The sequence below is a fragment of the Mixophyes fleayi genome, chromosome 11 (genome assembly GCF_038048845.1).
Source record: "Mixophyes fleayi isolate aMixFle1 chromosome 11, aMixFle1.hap1, whole genome shotgun sequence".
Classification (NCBI taxonomy): domain Eukaryota; kingdom Metazoa; phylum Chordata; class Amphibia; order Anura; family Limnodynastidae; genus Mixophyes; species Mixophyes fleayi.
In genome coordinates this window covers 97,730,436-97,751,190 of record NC_134412.1, presented here as the reverse complement: position 1 = coordinate 97,751,190, position 20,755 = coordinate 97,730,436, and the positions used below count along the sequence as shown (strand labels likewise).

At 43.9% G+C, this 20,755-nt stretch overlaps 1 protein-coding gene across 1 annotated transcript in view; it reads left to right on the top strand.

Annotated features, from left to right (window-relative positions):
- ADAMTS8 (ADAM metallopeptidase with thrombospondin type 1 motif 8) overlaps nucleotides 1–20,755 on the top strand; it is a 37,470-nt gene that overhangs the window by 5,748 nt on the left and 10,967 nt on the right. The window contains exons 2-4 of the mRNA XM_075190565.1: nucleotides 15,127–15,366; nucleotides 15,712–15,844; nucleotides 16,338–16,505. Of these exons, the coding sequence (XP_075046666.1) occupies nucleotides 15,127–15,366; nucleotides 15,712–15,844; nucleotides 16,338–16,505 (541 nt within the window). The remainder of the gene's footprint in view (nucleotides 1–15,126; nucleotides 15,367–15,711; nucleotides 15,845–16,337; nucleotides 16,506–20,755) is intronic.

Sequence of the window (20,755 nt, the reverse complement as noted above, 5' to 3'; positions counted from 1 at the left end):
GCGCTACATAGATACATGTAGCAGACACGTCTTACATGGTGCGCTACATAGATACATGCAGCAGACACGTCTTACATGGTGCGCTACATAGATACATGCAGCAGACACGTCTTACATGGTGCGCTACATAGATACATGCAGCAGACACGTCTTACATGGTGCGCTACATAGATACATGCAGCAGACACGTCTTACATGGTGCGCTACATAGATACATGCAGCAGACACGTCTTACGTGGTGCGCTACATAGATTCATGCAGCAGACACGTCTTACATGGTGCGCTACATAGATACATGCAGCAGACACGTCTTACATGGTGCACTACATAGATACATGCAGCAGACACGTCTTACATGGTGCACTACATAGATACATGTAGCAGACACGTCTTACATGGTGCGCTACATAGATACATGCAGCAGACACGTCTTACATGGTGCGCTACATAGATACATGCAGCAGACACGTCTTACATGGTGCACTACATAGATACATGTAGCAGACACGTCTTACATGGTGCGCTACATAGATACATGCAGCAGACACGTCTTACGTGGTGCGCTACATAGATACATGCAGCAGACACGTCTTACATGGTGCGCTACATAGATACATGCAGCAGACACGTCTTACGTGGTGCGCTACATAGATTCATGCAGCAGACACGTCTTACATGGTGCACTACATAGATACATGTAGCAGACACGTCTTACATGGTGCGCTACATAGATACATGCAGCAGACACGTCTTACATGGTGCGCTACATAGATACATGCAGCAGACATGTCTTACATGGTGCGCTACATAGATTCATGCAGCAGACACGTCTTACATGGTGCGCTACATAGATACATGCAGCAGACACGTCTTACATGGTGCGCTACATAGATACATGCAGCAGACACGTCTTACGTGGTGCACTACATAGATACATGCAGCAGACACGTCTTACGTGGTGCGCTACATAGATACATGCAGCAGACACGTCTTACGTGGTGCGCTACATAGATACATGTAGCAGACACGTCTTACCTGGTGCGCTACATAGATACATGTAGTTCTACAGACACATGGAAATGTCTCCTGTTTTTGGGGGCATATTGCATCTTCTTCTTTTTTTTTTTCATAAAAACCCCGACATGAGACCCTTAGGGGTAGATTTACTAAAATGTCTAAACAGTAAAATCGAGGTGTTGCCCATAACAGCAGTCAGATTCTAGCTATTATGTTCTAGATCAGTGTTTCCCAATCCCAGTCCTCAGGGCTCTAACAGTGCAGGTTTTCCAGGTGACCAGTGATATAATTACACCACCTGTGGATGTGTTACATTGTGTCAGTCAGTAATGACTACACCTGTGCTCCAGCAGGGAGATATGGAAACATGCACTGTTAGGGGTCCCTGAGGACTGTTCTAGATACACTGTTCTAGAATGTACTATGTAAATGACAGCTAGAATCTGAGTGTTGCTATGGGCACCATCTCCACTTTTCCGGTTTATATGTTTTAGTAAATCTACCCCGTAGTGTCTCTGTTAGAGGAGCCCCTCCCTCCTGTGACCTTGCTGAGAAGAGGGGGGACAGGGTGGAGATATTCAGTATAAACACCCCCGTTATTAATATACAGCTTTTTATACATATAATATTATCATATATAGTGGTAGGGCAGCCATACTGAGCCTTCTAGGTCTGGCCCCCGCCCCCTCTGCTTTATGGGCAGAGTAATACACTGTACATCTCCTTCCTACATAACCCCAAAGAATCAGGACTGTGCTTCATACAGTTGTGGGGGAAGGGGGGTATTGTATCACTTGGATAATGCTATTATATTTCCATTCAATACTCCACAGTAATCTATGAATTATGTAAAACCAGGACACCAATAAGGTACCAGTCCATTATACTGTATCTCTGGGCACTGTATGTCTGAGCGCTGTATGACTGAGCGCTGTATGACTGAGGACTGTATCACTGAGGACTGTATCTCTGAGCGCTGTATCTCTGAGCACTGTATCTCTGAGCACTGTATCTCTGAGGACTGTATCTCCGAGCACTGTATCTCTGAGGACTGTATCTCTGGGCACTGTATGTCTGAGCGCTGTATGACTGAGGACTGTATCTCTGAGCGCTGTATCTCTGAGCGCTGTATCTCTGAGCGCTGTATCTCTGAGCGCTGTATCTCTGAGCGCTGTATCTCCGAGCACTGTATCTCTGAGCACTGTATCTCTGGGCACTGTATGTCTGAGCGCTGTATGACTGAGCACTGTTTCTCTTAAGACTGTATCTCTGGTCACTGTATGTCTGAGCGCTGTATGACTGAGCACTGTATCTCTGAGGACTGTATCACTGAGGACTGTATCTCTGAGGACTGTATCACTGAGGACTGTATCTCTGAGCGCTGTATCTCTGAGCGCTGTATCTCTGAGCGCTGTATCTCTGAGCGCTGTATCTCTGAGGACTATCTCTGAGGACTGTATCTCTGAGGACTGTATCTCTGAGGACTGTATGTCTGAGGACTGTATCACTGAGCGCTGTAACTCTGAGCTCTGTATCTCTGAGCGCTGTATCTCTGAGCGCTGTATCTCTGAGGACTGTATCTCTGAGCGCTGTATCTCTGAGCACTGTATCTCTGAGGACTGTATCTCCGAGCACTGTATCTCTGGGCACTGTATGTCTGAGCGCTGTATGACTGAGGACTGTATCTCTGAGCGCTGTATCTCTGAGCGCTGTATCTCCGAGCACTGTATCTCTGAGCACTGTATCTCTGGGCACTGTATGTCTGAGCGCTGTATGACTGAGCACTGTTTCTCTTAAGACTGTATCTCTGGTCACTGTATGTCTGAGCGCTGTATGACTAAGCACTGTATCTCTGAGGACTGTATCACTGAGGACTGTATCTCTGAGGACTGTATCACTGAGGACTGTATCTCTGAGGACTGTATCACTGAGGACTGTATCTCTGAGGACTGTATCACTGAGGACTGTATCTCTGAGCGCTGTATCTCTGAGCGCTGTACCTCTGAGCGCTGTATCTCTGAGGACTGTATCTCTGAGCGCTGTATCACTGAGCGCTGTATCTCTGAGGAATGTATGTCTGAGGACTGTATCTCTGAGCGCTGTATCACTGAGCGCTGTATCTCTGAGGACTGTATGTCTGAGCACTGTATCTCTGAGGACTGTATCACTGAGCGCTGTTTCTCTGAGGACTGTTTCTCTGAGCGCTGTTTCTCTGAGCGCTGTATCTCTGAGGACTGTATGTCTGAGCGCTGTATCTCTGAGGACTGTATGTCTGAGCGCTGTATCTCTGAGGACTGTAAGTCTGAGCGCTGTATCTCTGAGGACTGTATGTCTGAGCGCTGTATCTCTGAGGACTGTATCACTGAGCACTGTATCTCTGAGCGCTGTATCTCTGAGGACTGTATCTCTGAGCACTGTATCTCTGAGCACTGTATCACTGAGCGCTGTATCACTGAGCGCTGTATCTCTGAGCGCTGTATCACTGAGCGCTGTATCTCTGAGCACTGTATCACTGAGGACTGTATCTCTGAGGACTGTATGTCTGAGCACTGTATGTCTGAGCGCTGTATGTCTGAGCGCTGTATGTCTGAGGACTGTATCTCTGAGGACTGTATCTCTGAGGACTGTATCTCTGAGGACTGTATCACTGAGGACTGTATCTCTGAGGACTGTATGTCTGAGCGCTGTATGTCTGAGGACTGTATCACTGAGCGCTGTATCTCTGAGGACTGTATGTCTGAGCGCTGTATCTCTGAGGACTGTATCTCTGAGCACTATCACTGAGCGCTGTATGTCTGAGCGCTGTATGTCTGAGGACTGTATGTCTGAGCACTGTATGTCTGAGGACTGTATCACTGAGGACTGTATCACTGAGCGCTGTATCTCTGAGGACTGTATGTCTGAGCGCTGTATCACTGAGCGCTGTATCTCTGAGGACTGTATGCCTGAGCGCTGTATCACTGAGCACAGTGTCTCGGAGCGCTGTATCACTGAGGACTGTATGTCTGAGGACTGTATCTCTGAGGACTGTATGTCTGAGCGCTGTATCACTGAGCGCTGTATCACTGAGCGCTGTATGTCTGAGGACTGTATCTCTGAGCACTGTATCACTGAGGACTGTATTACTGAGCGCTGTATCTCTGAGCACTGTATCACTGAGCGCTGTATCACTGAGCACAGTGTCTCTGAGCGCTGTATCACTGAGCACAGTGTCTCTGAGCGCTGTATCACTGAGCGCTGTATCTCTGAGGACTGTATCTCTGAGGACTGTATGTCTGAGCACTGTATCACTGAGCACTGTATCACTGAGCACAGTGTCTCTGAGCACTGTATCACTGAGCACTGTATCTCTGAGGACTGTATGTCTGAGCGCTGTATCTCTGAGGACTGTATCTCTGAAGCTGTATCTCTGGGCACTGTATCTCTGAGCGCTGTATCACTGAGCGCTGTATCTCTGAGGACTGTATCTCTGAGCACTGTATCTCTGAGCGCTGTATCTCTGGGCACTGTATGTCTGAAGCTGTATCTCTGGGCACTGTATCTCTGAGCGCTGTATCACTGAGCGCTGTATCTCTGAGGACTGTATCTCTGAGCACTGTATCACTGAGCACTGTATCACTGAGCACAGTGTCTCTGAGGACTGTATCTCTGAGCGCTGTATCACTGAGCACTGTATCTGTGAGGACTGTATCACTGAGCACAGTGTCTCTGAGGACTGTATCTCTGAGCGCTGTATCACTGAGCACTGTATCTGTGAGGACTGTATCACTGAGCACAGTGTCTCTGAGGACTGTATCTCTGAGGACTGTATCTGTGAGGACTGTATCTCTGAGCACTGTATCTCTGAGCGCTGTATCACTGAGCACTGTATCTGTGAGGACTGTATCTCTGAGCGCTGTATCACTGAGCACTGTATCTGTGAGGACTGTATCACTGAGCACAGTGTCTCTGAGGACTGTATCTCTGAGGACTGTATCTGTGAGGACTGTATCTCTGAGCACTGTATCTCTGAGCGCTGTATCACTGAGCACTGTATCTGTGAGGACTGTATCACTGAGCACAGTGTCTCTGAGGACTGTATCTCTGAGGACTGTATCTGTGAGGACTGTATCTCTGAGCACTGTACCACTGAGCGCTGTACCACTGAGCGCTGTATCACTGAGCACTGTATCTGTGAGGACTGTATCACTGAGCACAGTATCACTGAGGACTGTATGTCTGAGGACTGTATCTGTGAGGACTGTATCACTGAGCACAGTATCTCTGGGCACTGTATCACTGAGCACAGTATCTCTGGGCACTGTATCTCTGAGCGCTGTATCACTGAGCGCTGTATCTCTGAGCGCTGTATCACTGAGCACTGCTTTTCATGTACCCTGTGTTTCTCTGACTCTGCGCAGTGCCCGTTGCTGTGCCCTCTGTAACGTAAATACATGAAATGTGTAATTAACATTATAGCACCATGTGGCCTGTTAACAAAGATTTGTCATCGCAGATCACTCCACAAAATTGGCTTCCAAAAGTGTTCTTTAATCCCCTAACAAAGCCTCCAGTGAACGGCTCCGACATCCTTTATGCCCTCCCACCCCCTACCTGTGCAGCTATAGTTTCAGAGTCAGCCAGTTCCCAGACAGAGTGGTCCGACCGCCCCAGAAGTTTCCATTATTCCCAGTGGCCAACCCCCCCTCCTCCTATAGCAGCTCTGTGGGAATTGGTATAGCCAGGCCCGTGGGTGGCAACGTGGGTCAAAGCTTAGTTTCTGGCTTGTGTCCTCGCAGTTAACCGTATCACTGCTGTACAGAACTTCTCCAGTCATTGGCTCCATAATGCTCCATGTCTAACCCTCTGCTGCAGGAAGCAGTCGCTGCGATAACCTGGACAGTAATATTGTACAGAACAGACTGCAGAATCTTGTGGACATTAATCAGCTGCAGAGTCCATACAACCAGTACACAGATCCTCCACCAAGACGAGGGCAGATTCTGCAGATTGTATTTTGTCATTGAGTCTGTGCATTAATCATTCAGCCCTGGAAACATGAGATGCAGCCGTGGTATCATCTAGTCTGTGCTAACAATGTGGACCCCGCTCCTGCCACCCGCACATGTCACTCACATATAAGATGTACAGTGAAATGACACGCCTGGATCGTAGGATACAATGTTGTGACCCAAACAGTAAACTTACAGACACAAAAAAGGGGGGTATTTAATTGACGGCGTGATCGCCGAAAATCGAACGCTCGAAAAATATTACCGTTAATACGGTAATCTGCGCGTGGAAAACGTTAATACGGTAATTGACTCGCTGGAGCTGCGAGCTGAAATTCAGCGAGTAATTACCGTATTAACGGTAATATTTTCCGAGCGCTCGATTTTCGGATATCCCGCCGTCAATTGAATACCTACTGTAAATCTTGGCATAATGCACACTGTGGGATTGTCGGTTCACGTGTATGTCGTGCGCCTACTCACTGAGGGCCTAATTCATTAAGGAAAGTTTTCTGGACAAAACCATGGTACACTGCAAGGGGTGTAAATTAGTTTATTATTTTGCACATAGGATTAATACTGGCTGTTTTCATGTAGCACACAAATACTTGTTAGCTTATTTGTACACTGGAATGTAAAGTTGATCTAGGACATGTCCTACCCCAAATATAAATCTGTCCCCACATTTTACATTTACCTCCCCTGCAATGTAACATGGTTTTGCCTTACTTACTTACTTTTGCTTAACTTTTCTTAATGAATCAGGCTCTCTATATTTATCTCTGATATGGACGAGCACCTGCACTCCTGTTTAATATTGCGTAGTACTGTTACTATAATAATATACAACACTTATGATCGTCCCAACTAAGGGAAACTACAAGTTGAAAGTTCTATATTCTCAGCATAGGGCCGATATAATATAATGTTATTGGCAAACTATAAACAGTCTATAATCCCTCTCTATTGTTTTGTGCACAGCGAAGAATTAATATGTATCAATATAACAGATGTTAAGTAACTATTACTATTCTTTATCTATGGCTCTGACACAACTCACACTTTCACTATTTCTACACTAATGAAGAAGCGAAGCTAATGTATTATTACATGACATTTATAACAATCATGCTTAAATAATAAACTATCAGTACAAAGAAAATCTGAATTAATTTTGCAAGGTCACAATAACAACCCCATGACCTCTTGGTTTATATATAACTTATACATAACTTAGGGCAACTCTAATACAAAGTATTGCGATATTTATATCCACACTCAGTGGGTATTTTTACTTTTAATAATTATTATTTTTCTCACTTTCACAATTGTAATATTTTGCTGCTCTCTTTTTTTGATATATATTTCTCAATAGTTTAAAGGTTTCTCACAATTCTTTTAATGTTCAGGAAACATTTAATGACAGAAATAATCTAGGACTATCTGCAGTCCCCATACCAATGTCTGCTCTCTACGTGACTGTATTGGTCGGTGTTGTCCAAGGCAGCCTTATGTACGGTACCGGAGACCTCTGGCATCAGACCTAGATGCGATGCTCTTCATGCACATTCTGTGTCAGACTGAAGATTTGAGGGCAGAGATATCGGGGAGGGGTCCTTGTGAGGGGTCCTTGTTGTTCCCAATTGTTGACTATTTGAACTGTTGCAGCTGTGAGAATATGGAATTCCAATTTTTTAGTTTTGCTCTCTCGTCCCCCACAAGATGTGAAAAGCCAAATTATACAGGGGTCTTGTGCATTGGTTGTTCCAATGCAATTTTTGTTTTTCTGAGTAACACTATCCATACACTATCCCGTTGCCTATATGACACTTCAATTGACTATTATATTGTGTACAATTTGGATACTGAGTACAAATATTGTAGTGCATTTGACACTAAGGGCTAAATTTACTAAGCTGCGGGTTTGAAAAAGTGGGGATGTTGCCTATGGCAACCAATCAGATTCTAGCTGTCATTTTGTAGAAAGTACTAAATAAATGAAAGCTAGAATCTGATTGGTTGCTATAGGTAACATCCCCACTTTTTCAAACCCGCAGCTTAGTAAATCTAGCCCTAACACTGTGAAGCTCCATCTCTACACACATCTGTAGCCTTGTATCTCCGGCCGTAAGACAGACTTATGTTTTCTGTCTATTCCAGACAAAGAACAAGCGTAGATACGAGCGATTCAGACCTGGTTGCGTTATTTATTTATTATTTTTGAGACATCTTTACCAGTATGTGTTATCCGGGTACCCAGCGGCCAGGGGGTAAAGGAGGTGCCCGGCACCATGTGGCCTCTCACATCACCTCTTTATTTCCAGTGGGATTTTCTGCGTTTCCTCTGGCGGATTGACAAAGCGACCTAGAGAAACTTATGGCTGTGTGTTCTCTTCATTAAGAAATTCTGGGCGGCTCTGTGCAATGCGGCACTTTGTAAAATGGCAATTTTCCTGCTTTGTTTTCAGCAGTTTTGTAAATCTAGTGGTTTTAAAAGTGCCGAAAAACCTGCAGTTTCCATAAACACCATTTTTGTAAATGTTCCGCAAGATGCTCATATATCACTACCCTTTATTTCTCATAAAATGTAACATTTATGTAACAGAAACACTTTTATGTTAGACCAGCTACACTACTGAGATTACACATCCCTGAGAATATGCTGTACAGTACTACTGTGAAATATGACCGCAAGATTCGTTCTGTCACCAGGGGGCGCTGCCACAGTCCCAAGAAGAAGCTTGTTGTGTCTTCCTGGAGTGACCCTATGAGCCAGAGGCAACGGGCCCGATACAATAAGGAGTGTAAATGCTGATACCTGTCGTATTCTGTGTAAAAGCACACTGTGTAAGCCCAAAACCAAACTAGAGAACACAGCAACGTCCAATTTGTCTTTGAGCGCAAAGAACCCTTACTACAGCCTATGATTTCAGAGGCAGAACAGAGAGGAAACTAGTCATACGCACGTAGTCAGTGTACAGTAAGCGCGTATGCCGTAGTCAGTGTACAGTAAGGGCGTACGCACGTAGTCAGTGTACAGTAAGCGCGTATGCCGTAGTCAGTGTACAGTAAGGGCGTATGTACGTAGTCAGTGTAGAGTAAGGGCGTATGCCCGTAGTCAGTGTACAGTAAGGGCGTATGTACGTAGTCAGTGTACAGTAAGCGCGTATGCCGTAGTCAGTGTACAGTAAAGGCGTATGTAGGTAGTCAGTGTACAGTAAGGGCGTATGCCCGTAGTCAGTGTACAGTAAGGGCGTATGTACGTAGTCAGTGTACAGTAAGCGCGTATGCCGTAGTCAGTGTACAGTAAGGGCGTATGTACGTAGTCAGTGTACAGTAAGCGCGTATGCCGTAGTCAGTGTACAGTAAGGGCGTATGTACGTAGTCAGTGTACAGTAAGCGCGTATGCCGTAGTCAATGTACAGTAAGGGCGTACGCACGTAGTCAGTGCACAGTAAGGGCGTATGCATGTAGTCAGTGTACAGTTAGGGTGTATGCCGTAGTCAGTGTACAGTAAGGGCGTATGTACGTAGTCAGTGTACAGTAAGCGCGTATGCCGTAGTCAGTGTACAGTAAGGGCGTACGCACGTAGTCAGTGTACAGTAAGGACATATGTACGTAGTCAGTGTACAGTAAGGACATATGTACGTAGTCAGTGTACAGTAAGGGCGTATGCACGTAGTCAGTGTACAGTAAGGGCGTATGCACGTAGTCAGTGTACAGTAAGGGCATATGCCCGTAGCCAGTGTACAGTAAGGACGTATGCATGTAGTCAGTGTACAGTAGGGGCGTATGCATGTAGTCAGTGTACAGTAAGGGTGTATGCACGTAGTAAGTGTACAGTAAGGGCGTATGTACGTAGTCAGTGTACAGTAAGGGCGTATGTACGTAGTCAGTGTACAGTAAGTGTGTGCTAGAACATGTGTCTCCTCCAGTCAGGAGCAACTGTAAAAATGTATTTTATGTATATTAATGTTTTGGCATTATTGACTATATTATTAACAGTTGACAATCATTGAATAGTTGTTTTTTTCTGTGCGTTCATTTGTGACTTTATATTCCTCATAAGTACTGGACGTATCCTTCAGTGTGATGTCTGTTAGAGCAGAGCGGACTTAGACCCGTATTCACCACCAGACGTATCTTCACATCCGCTGCTTATTGAATATGGACGTATGCCGGATGTATGTGTGTTTTTTTTTTTAAAATATAATCATTATGTTCGCTTTGCATTTGTTAATGAATCAGGCCCAGTGAGCTTATCACCCTGTATGCCCAGAAGAGAGGAGACAGGACAATTCTACAGGCTTTGGAGTTGGAACCTGCATCCTTCTGGCTCTATGAGCCGGGGGTCCAACAGTGCAGAAGCAGCTCAAGTGATAATTCACACAATAACTCTTTGTTACAATGTTGAGTAACATGTAGCTCCATTTGTAACAAAACAAAAAAAAAAGATTAATGTAAAAATTAGTTAATTTGTAAGTAGCATCCAGACTGATCATGCTCAGAAGAGGCCTCCCCAAATTTATCTCTGGTGCCCAGCGGTGCACTGCTCCATCCCTGTGTAAGAGGCACCGCTTGGTAAACACCATTTATTACCACAACACCTTCATCCCAGTCTCGGTACTTAGATACAAAGCCCAATGGATACATATGTCTTTTAAACAAGCATGAAAACAACGATGTCTGGAACAATCTCTTACAATAGATAGGAAACTCTTCCCTTACATAAAAGGACATTTTAACCAATAACTCAGCCAGTTTTTCTTCTTGTGTAAATACACTTACAAAAATGTCACTGACTTTAACACATCTCAGGAATAGTTGCAGAACTTTAGGTCATAAACTTAGGAGGACAAGCAGGGATTTAAGGAATGAGGTAATACATCCTAATGGGCTGTTTCCTACATTCCTGTGTTAAACAATGTCTGCAGATAGTCTAGTCTCTCACAGTGCACAGATGATGGTACACATCACCCCTGCGTCAGTAAGAGCTTCGTACACAGATATTTGCCTGCCTCAGTAAGAGCTTCGTACACAGATATCGCCTGCGTCAGTAAGAGCTTCGTACACAGATATCGCCTGCGTCAGTAAGAGCTTCGTACACAGATATCGTCTGCGTCAGTAAGAGCTTCGTACACAGATATCGCCTGCATCAGTAAGAGCTTCGTACACAGATATCGTCTGCGTCAGTAAGAGCTTCGTACACAGATATCGCCCCTGCGTCAGTAAGAGCTTCGTACACAGATATCGCCTGCGTCGGTAAGAGCTTCGTACACAGATATCGCCTGCGTCGGTAAGAGCTTCGTACACAGATATCGCCTGCGTCAGTAAGAGCTTCATACACAGATATCGTCTGCGTCAGTAAGAGCTTCGTACACAGATATCGCCTGCGACAGTAAGAGCTTCGTACACAGATATCGCCTGCGTCAGTAAGAGCTTCGTACACAGATATCGCCTGCGTCAGTAAGAGCTTCGTACACAGATATCGCCTGCGTCAGTAAGAGCTTCGTACACAGATATCGCCTGCGTCAGTAAGAGCTTCGTACACAGATATCGCCTGCGTCAGTAAGAGCTTCGTACACAGATATCGCCGGCGTCAGTAAGAGCTTCGTACACAGATATCGCCGGCGTCAGTAAGAGCTTCGTACACAGATATCGCCTGCGTCAGTAAGAGCTTCGTACGCAGATATCAGCTGCATCAGTAAGAGCTTCGTACACAGATATCGCCTGCATCAGTAAGAGCTTCGTACGCAGATATCAGCTGCATCAGTAAGAGCTTCGTACACAGATATCCTTTCTCTGTAATAGTCCTATAACTGCAGTGAATGAAGCCTGGATCAGACGTGTCTCCTAGACAATATTATCAAGAGTATTACGTGTCACTTTACCGTGATCTCTAATTTTCCTGGTGGAGAATTCATTGTTCCAAAGTGTGATATACAGTTAAAAGGTTCATAACATCAAGGTCCCAAACAACCCGTGCCAATCAGATGATACCCAAAATGTTCCAGTCACTGACTTGAGATGTGTGTAGACCATTGAGCCGTTTTGGGGGCACAGGATGGGCAACGCAGGTCAAAATTGAGATAGTAGAGCTGAATGTATAGTTTAGGTGTTTAGATGTTTGGTAGATTAATAGTTGGGATGATAAAGGAGCTGGTGCAACATTGTTGCAGGGTTTCAAAGTTAGGAAGAGAATTTTGATTACTTTGTAGCAAAATCAGGCTGCTGATTAGTGCCGACAGAGGGTTGAAGCACTGATGAGAGTCTGCATAGAAACGTTGTTCCACACAGGTATTAGGTACTGATGTATCCCCACAGGGAAGGGGGGGGGGGGACAGGACATGCGTTTGGGGAAGTCCTGCTTCTTACATCTGAAATGGACAGGAGCAAAACCTGCTTAGTAATTCATTGAGTTGATGAAGGGTTGAAATGAGGGCATTAATATTTAATTAGCATCTTTAGTAATGAAAGGATGGATAAGGGAGATATTCCCAAGTGACAGTTACAGAAGTTTGAGTGTGAAGGAGAGAAGGACAGGGCTGGTGGCTGCTTGTGGTGTCACATGGAGAAATGTTAGTAGTTCCGTACTTCAGGGCGGACATTGTGGAGAAGAAAAACAGTCATCGGTGTTATCTAGAACAGTTCTCGGGGCAGAGAGATGGTAGTAACTGCTGAGACACTTAGTTATCTGTCATCAGGTCTGTATACATATATACAGTCTATATAAGATAGATAGATAGTACAGTCATTCATTGCCAAATATTATCTCTCTTGCTATGGATCAAAATAATCTTTCTGGGTCTAGAACATATTTCTTCCAGAGCACAATATATCAGCTCTACAGTTTTGGGTCCCTCTTCTCCAGCAGGATCTTACACAGCAATAATAATACAACATTCGGGTACTTGGGACTAAGGTTCTCACTATGGCAGTGCTGTGAGTCTTAAGGTTTATAGGAGGAATCAAATCTTCCAATCAAATTGAGGCCAGAATGCCCAGACCCATCAGGATGGGCACCTCCCTGCGGTGATGCACTCAGAGACATAGTCAGGACTATGTAGATGGTAATAAGAGCCTGTATCAATAAGAGAAATTGTGCAGGTAATAGAATAGTTGTGAATCTACGATCTGAATACAGGTGAAATAAATTGGTTATCTTGGCCCCCACAAATTTTATTTTGGTGGAAAGTATCTTATTCCATGGGTATTTAATAGATTCTGGAAGAATTGTAAGAATCAAACGTAGCTTCTAATCTAAATAGAATATTGGACCTTTATTCTCCTGACCCACAGTGGTGTCATGTAATTCTTATCTCACTCAATTCCACTACCACATCTGAAACAGTCAGCTATTACTAAGGCTCCACATTGGCCGTACTGATCCTGGTTCTCCGAGAAAGTCTCTATAAGAGTGGAGAGTGCTCAAAAATGTCCTCTATGTTTTATCACCATGACAATTAAATGTGCCTTAAATGTCATAGTTAGAGACCATGATCATAAGGTCTAAGGGTCTTTCATTAAGTTAAAATCTCCTCATATGACACAAAGCCTCTTATCCTTCTTGTGCGATCACCATAAAACGATGGGCTTATTGTTTGCTTCTCTTATAAAAGACAGTTTGGAAAAGAAACTTGGCTTAAGTTCTCTAAGAGCTCGTCCGTAAAAGACAGGTTATTGTCTTCCAGATGGAATTTAACGTAAGAAAACAGCGGGGGAACTACAGGTCACAGAGATCCATAGTAATGGCCACACAGAAGCGACAATCTACAGAGTCTTCCTTGGGACAAGCTCTACATTTGTCTTATCTGTTTCCATTGATCTCTGGTGAGCACCACTAAGGACAGGACTGTTTCTATAGAGACCATCCTTCAGAAGACCATTTTGGAATTTAATAAATCAGTTTATTTCAAACATCCAAGAAATGTTTCTTTGAAGCTTCTTGTCTGAAGGCCGCCATATTGTCAGTCATTGTGTGTGTAAGAAGAGCTTCTGAGCAAGCTACATTCTGTCACCTACAACCCCATGGGGCTGAACGATACGACGTAGACCTTGATTATCATAACACTGGTGGCCAGGACATCCTCAGACTAAGGCCTGATGTAGCCTCTCTCCATGGCAGATGAATTAAACTCAATTCTGTTTCCAGGCAGCAAATGTGGAGCTTCAGGTCTGGAAACAGGAAAAGGAGAAGTCAGACAATAGTTACATTAAAAAAAACATACACTAAAGATTAAAAGAATAATCAGCTCAGTGGATTTCTGTGTTTGTAGCCATCGTTAGGAGTAAAGGGAAGACTTTCTATGAATGACAAATAGTCTCTGTAGAGCGCTACGGAATTAATGGCGCTGTATAAATAAGATGATGATGATGATGACTTACCTTTTAAGAGTGTGTCACGTTTTAATGTGTGCAAGGAAAGTCCCTGGGTAATGCAGCATTTACTGCTATAATGGCCGATTGGTTCCTAAATATTAAGTGTTCCTGGTCCCTCAAATGCGCTTTGACCACTGATTTAGTTACACATATACTGAGTCACCCCTGTTATCTAACCAACTAGTAATGGACGCTAAGTGTGACATCAGGTTCACTTACACATATAGGACATTTGCCCTGGGCAGATGCTGATCAGGATAGCTGCTCTGCAAAACATTCTTGTGTGGCCAATATGGTAAAAAAACAAACAAAAAAAACAACTAGATTGTCCAATGAAATTGCAGCGTTGTGGCTCAGTGGTCAGCATTGGGTCATTTCTAGTGTGTGTGTGTCATACGAAATTTAGACTGTAAGCTCCACTGGGGCAGGGCTGCTGTGAATGATTATATATTCCCTGGAATGTATTGTGTTATGTGTTGGTGCTATAAAAATAAATAGTCACACTTTTTGTATAGAGAAAACATAATGAAATAGATTTTTTAATAAGGTGAACACCTAATAAGGCTTCCATTATACTTATATAGGAGGTTATATTTACTGAGTGAAGGATGCCATGGAGGGCTCGGTGGTTGGGATATAGTTACCGGGCTGTTAGCTAATGAGGAGGTAACGATAAGTATTGTCTTTATATGACCATGCCAGCAGTGTCTCCCTATAGTAATGTCCTGCTCTCTTACAGCTTCACCTCCTGACGTTAATGTCCATCGCTGCCCAGATCTACAAACACCCCAGCCTGAGGAACTCGGTCAACCTGGTGGTGGTTAAGGTCCTGGTAGTGGAAGATGAACAACAAGGTCCAGAAGTGTCGGACAACGGCGGTCTGATCCTACGCAACTTCTGCAAATGGCAGCAAGGCTTCAACCAAGCAAACGACTGGGACCCCGAGCACTACGACACGGCCATTCTCATCACCCGACAGGTATGTGACCCCTTGTAAGACACTTCCTAATGTCTGAGCCTCTAGAGGGTCACACGTATCACTTACAGCTACTCCTGGTCCTGCGCTGCCCACTTCACATCTCCATTTATACAGCGTGTGGCTTTCACTGACATATGTTATTATTTAAGCTGACTGGAGAATATTGGGTGAGAAGTATACAATGTGTGCACGACATTGTCAGGTATATGATGTCATACCAAGGCCATGGGTCCCCAGCCGCCGTAGACTGTGTCCTTCCTATTTCCTGTGTGTGTGATAATCTGACCCCTGTGACACCTCCCTGCCCCTCAGGTCAGAGCTGAGTGTGATATCTTTGTGTGGCAGGATTTCTGTGGACACGACAGCTGTGACACCCTCGGAGTGGCGGATATCGGCACAGTGTGTGATACAAGCAAGAGCTGCTCTGTCATAGAAGACGATGGACTACAGGCGGCCTACACCCTGGCACATGAGCTGGGTATAGTTACTATAGTATAATTATATATATATATGTATCTGCCCCTCGTCCTGGGTGGATGAGACTTAACAACTGGTCAGAAAATGTGGGACGTAGAAACCTTTATGATGAAAGATTCATGTAATAGTTACGATTTGGCTACATATAAATATTTTTCATCCTTTTCTCCCATTGTTATAATTAGGAACTTTGTCATTTCTGATTTGGATATAAGAGAATAATAAAACTGATGGTTAAACATTTGTATAAAGAAACGCCCCAAATCCTCCATCTCTAACACTGTTTCAGTACTGGAGCTGGTATATACAACGCTGCATTTATTACAAAGAGCCACAACGTAACTTATTATAGAAACATGGGTATATTTTACAGAATGCGACGTCTCATCAAATGTCCATTTCTGGTCATAATATAAGTACAGACCAAATATGTAACAGATTATCATAGAATGTTCCTTGCTCTGGTAACCTTCTTATCTTCTCGCTTTGTCCAGCACACGTCCTCAGCATCCCACATGACAACTCCAACAACTGTAAGAAGGTCTTTGGAGAGCTTCATAAGAACCACTTGATGGCTCCTCTGTTCCTGCAGCTCAATAAGTCCACACCGTGGTCCCCGTGCAGTGCGATGCACCTTACCGAATTCTTCGACAGTGGCCATGGTAAGGATCATCCGTAGTGCTTGTTTCCCCAGGGTCATGGTAGTAATATAGGAGCGGTGAATGAATCCAGAATTCATGACTCGCACACTGCAGATGAGCCCTGGAGGATCAGTACTTCCCATCACCGACTCACTGCTGTTGGTGTAAGCCCAGTAAGGGGGTATAGGGTGTAAGTGCAGAGTATGTCTGACTGTGGATTGTCTTTGGCTGCTCCCAGTGGCCAACACTCTGTATATAAGGCTGCTGAAACCAGAGCAGAGAACATGTGGTTATTAGTTATACTCAAACACCAGAGAAAGCTAAAATTATCATGGTGTTTCAAGCAATAAACCTCTATATTTTATGTGGTCACCGACTGCCAGACGTGTAAATCTTTAATATCCTCTCCAAACCAATTGTCAGATCACACTTTCATTAGAACTTCCATCACCTGAAAATAGATTCTCTATAGACACTGATTCGCTCCGTTCAATTTGTATATATTTATTATTAAATGATTTACAGAATTAAACACTTTTCCCCATGAAATACATTTATCAGGATGTTATTAATGTCTATTGTACATAAAATACATTGTTACAGTTGCTCCTGATTACAAACACATGTTCTAGCTGTATACACAGCCGTCATCACTAGTAATCAGCACTTACACCTGCCCTGTAGCTGCTGATACAAACACATGTTCTAGCTGTATACACAGCCGTCATCACTAGTAATCAGCACTTACACCTGACCTGTAGCTGCTGATACAAACACATGTTCTAGCTGTATACACAGCCGTCATCACTAGTAATCAGCACTTACACCTGCCCTGTAGCTGCTGATACAGACACATGTTCTAGCTGTATACACAGCCGTCATCACTAGTAATCAGTGCTTACACCTGACCTGTAGCTGCTGATACAGACACATGTTCTAGCTGTATACACAGCCGTCATCACTAGTAATCAGTGCTTACACCTGCCCTGTAGCTGCTGATACAAACACATGTTCTAGCTGTATACACAGCCGTCATCACTAGTAATCACCACTTACACCTGACCTGTAGCTGCTGATACAGACACATGTTCTAGCTGTATACACAGCCGTCATCAATAGTAATCAGCACTTACACCTGCCCTGTAGCTGGTGATACAGACACATGTTCTAGCTGTATACACAGCCGTCATCACTAGTAATCACCACTTACACCTGCCCTGTAGCTGGTGCCAGTGATAGGACAGAAAATCACGTACATTAGAGATGCCCAAAGTTTGAATCTGACGCTTCTGCGTTTGCTCGAGCTCGGCACACCCTGACTGTACATGGACTGAAATTATAAGCTGTTGTAAGTGTCCTTTGTGCCCGAAGACTAATTGAAAGCTGCTGTGTTCTGTGGCGTATCGTCCGCTTCTGGGTATGCACAGAGAAATTGTGCGCATTATACACAACGATAAGGGAGTAACAGAGTTCCTAACCCTGAGAAAATAGCTATAACAGTATAAATATTGTTCTTACTATTATGACGATGATGAACTTGGGATATAATACGAAGGAAGATATTCTTCCTCCTAGGGGTCACATATAAGTACAATGAGAAGTTTTGGAAACGCTCCATAATCTAAGATGTAACTGGTCTCCTCCAGTGAGCGAGGAATGAGATTTATGAGCAGGAACGTCAGAGCACAATGTTCTGGTTATATAGACCGGGATCTGTCCCTCCTGAGTGACAGAGAAACTGCTTTAAGCAGAGAACTTAGTGTTCCTGTGTCAGCTCATCCAGCAGCCCCTGAGGCTGGATGACGTCACGCTGAGCTTAGTGCAGCCTGGAGCCACTGATTTTGGAGGAAAAGGCAGACTATCGGCACCTGTGATAACAATATGAACATAAATCTCACCGGGCTGACAAGAGATTAGATCTGGGAACTTCAGCCCATAGCACATGTGTCAGTGAGGAGAAGACTGATGCCACAGGTGGAAGTGATGTCTAAGGATAGAGCGCTCTGTGTTCTAGATGTGTAAGATCTCTCTGTACAATCACCTCCCACACATGACAGTGTGATGATAACTTGTTAGTAAGTTCTTTGTTGGAAAGGAAGTATAGGTTAAAGTATTTTCTAACCTGTGAGCCGGAGACCTCAGCTGACGTGTATCCATTCAGTTTGAGGATGTTCCATGTAAGGTTTTACTGTCTGGGGTGGCAGATTAGGAGCGATCCCCATTCACCTTCATGATCCGCACAGAGTGACGGAACGTTCTCACCTGTGTCCATCTGACACTGCAGAAACATGAGACAATGTAGCTTTGTCTATTGCAACAAATACATATTATGTAAACAGTAGTTATACAATTGCTCAATCACAAATCTAAATGTTACAGTATTGTTTCTGGACTGAACTGTATCCTGTGTTTGTATATAGAACATATTGTGGCTTCTTCTACCGGGATGTCCGGGAGACTCCTGGGGGTAAATGTAATAACCTCCGGATTCTTGAACTCCCGCGAGTTCGGCATCTTCAGCGCTTAAATTTAAAGCGGCGCTGCCTTGTAAAGGGAAGTTTCACTTTACAAGGCAGCGCCGCTTTAAATTTAAGCGCTGAAGACGCCGAACTCGCGGGAGTTCAAGAATCCGGAGGTTAATACATTTACCCCCTGATGTGGGTGTGATACATATGTTTGACAATTATTGAATGACATTTATATGGTCAACACCATAATATAGACAGGGTTGGAAAGTCGACAATAATAACATTGACAGAATTATTAGGTCGATAATTGAAATGTAAACAGTATTATTAGGTCAAGAATAATATCTCTAACCTTATCCCTATCCCTAACCCTAACACCCTAACCCCATAACTAACCCTTTTCTTAATCCTAATTCTATCACTAACCATATCCCTAACCTTAAAACCCTATTCCCCTATCCCTATCCCTATCACTAACCCTATTCTTACTTTATCCCTATCCCTAACACTCAAACCCCATCCCTAACCCCAACCCTAATACCTGAAATCCATCCCTAACCCTTTCCCCAACCCTATCCCTAAACCTATCCTTAACCCTGACCCTATCCCTCACCCTAACACCCTAACCCCATTCCTAACCCTATCCCTAACCCCATCCCTAACCCTAACCCTAATACCTGAAATCCATCCCTAACCCTTTCCCCAACTCTATCCCTAACCATATCCCCAACCCTATCCCTAACCCTATCCCTCACCCTAACCCCATCTCTAACCCCATCCCTAATCCTTTCCCTAACCCTAACCCTATAATGTCTACATTTGAATTGTCAACCTAATGTTGTCAACTTTCTGAATGTTGACCAAATGAATGTCTAGCTGTCAGCGTCATACCCCCGTTATAGTGGGTGTTTGGGTGTCTAACAGTCTACCTGGTGCTGGGCCAGAGCTCTACCCACTGCGCATGATTAGGTGAGAGATTCATTAAGTTCCACTCTCCCCTGACACTGCAGAGGGCCCCTCAACATCTCCTCGACAGAGGCTCTGAAACTGGGCATCTATGATTTATAATGTACCGGAAATCTCTTTCAAATATAATCTGAGATCTTTTAATCATAAAATGTATTAATCATCTGCACACAGTGGGGGATGTAAATATTTATGGGAAGTCTGAATTGGCGCGCTGGGTTCATGGTTAGTCCATAAAATGGGCGAGGCGATAGACAATGGATTGGTATATATTGTTAATTGTCAACAGTCTTCTCATCTTCAGTTTTAAAGGACACAAAGTGCATCACGTTTAATGTTGTTTCATAACATGTATGTTCTGTACGTGACCAGAGGTCCTGGGAGTGAGAGGACCGTCTGCAAATCTACAGGGTTTATTATGTATAATTTATACAAAATGGAAGACGGAAAACTATGTTAATGAGGAGATACTTACGCTGCTGGTTTCAATGTGTTTAGAGATATGATTATCAATTGAATTATATCCAGTATATTAGACATAGACAGGGCTCACTTAGGAGCAAAGTTAAAACAAAGAACAAATGAAGCAAATTTGCTCCGTGACAAATCGTGTTGCGATACAAGGCAAATACTGTCCCCTTTTACATTGCAATTTAGAGTTGAGCTAATACACGCTTCCTTCCAACTCTATATCCACACATTTTAATTTGCCCCCACCCCGTACCCCTGTACTGTAACATGGATTTTCCAAGTTACAGATTTCCTTTTTTGCTTATTTGTAAAGCAGCCACATATTCTATTGTGTGACCAGTCACCATTTTTCGTGTATAAGTTGTT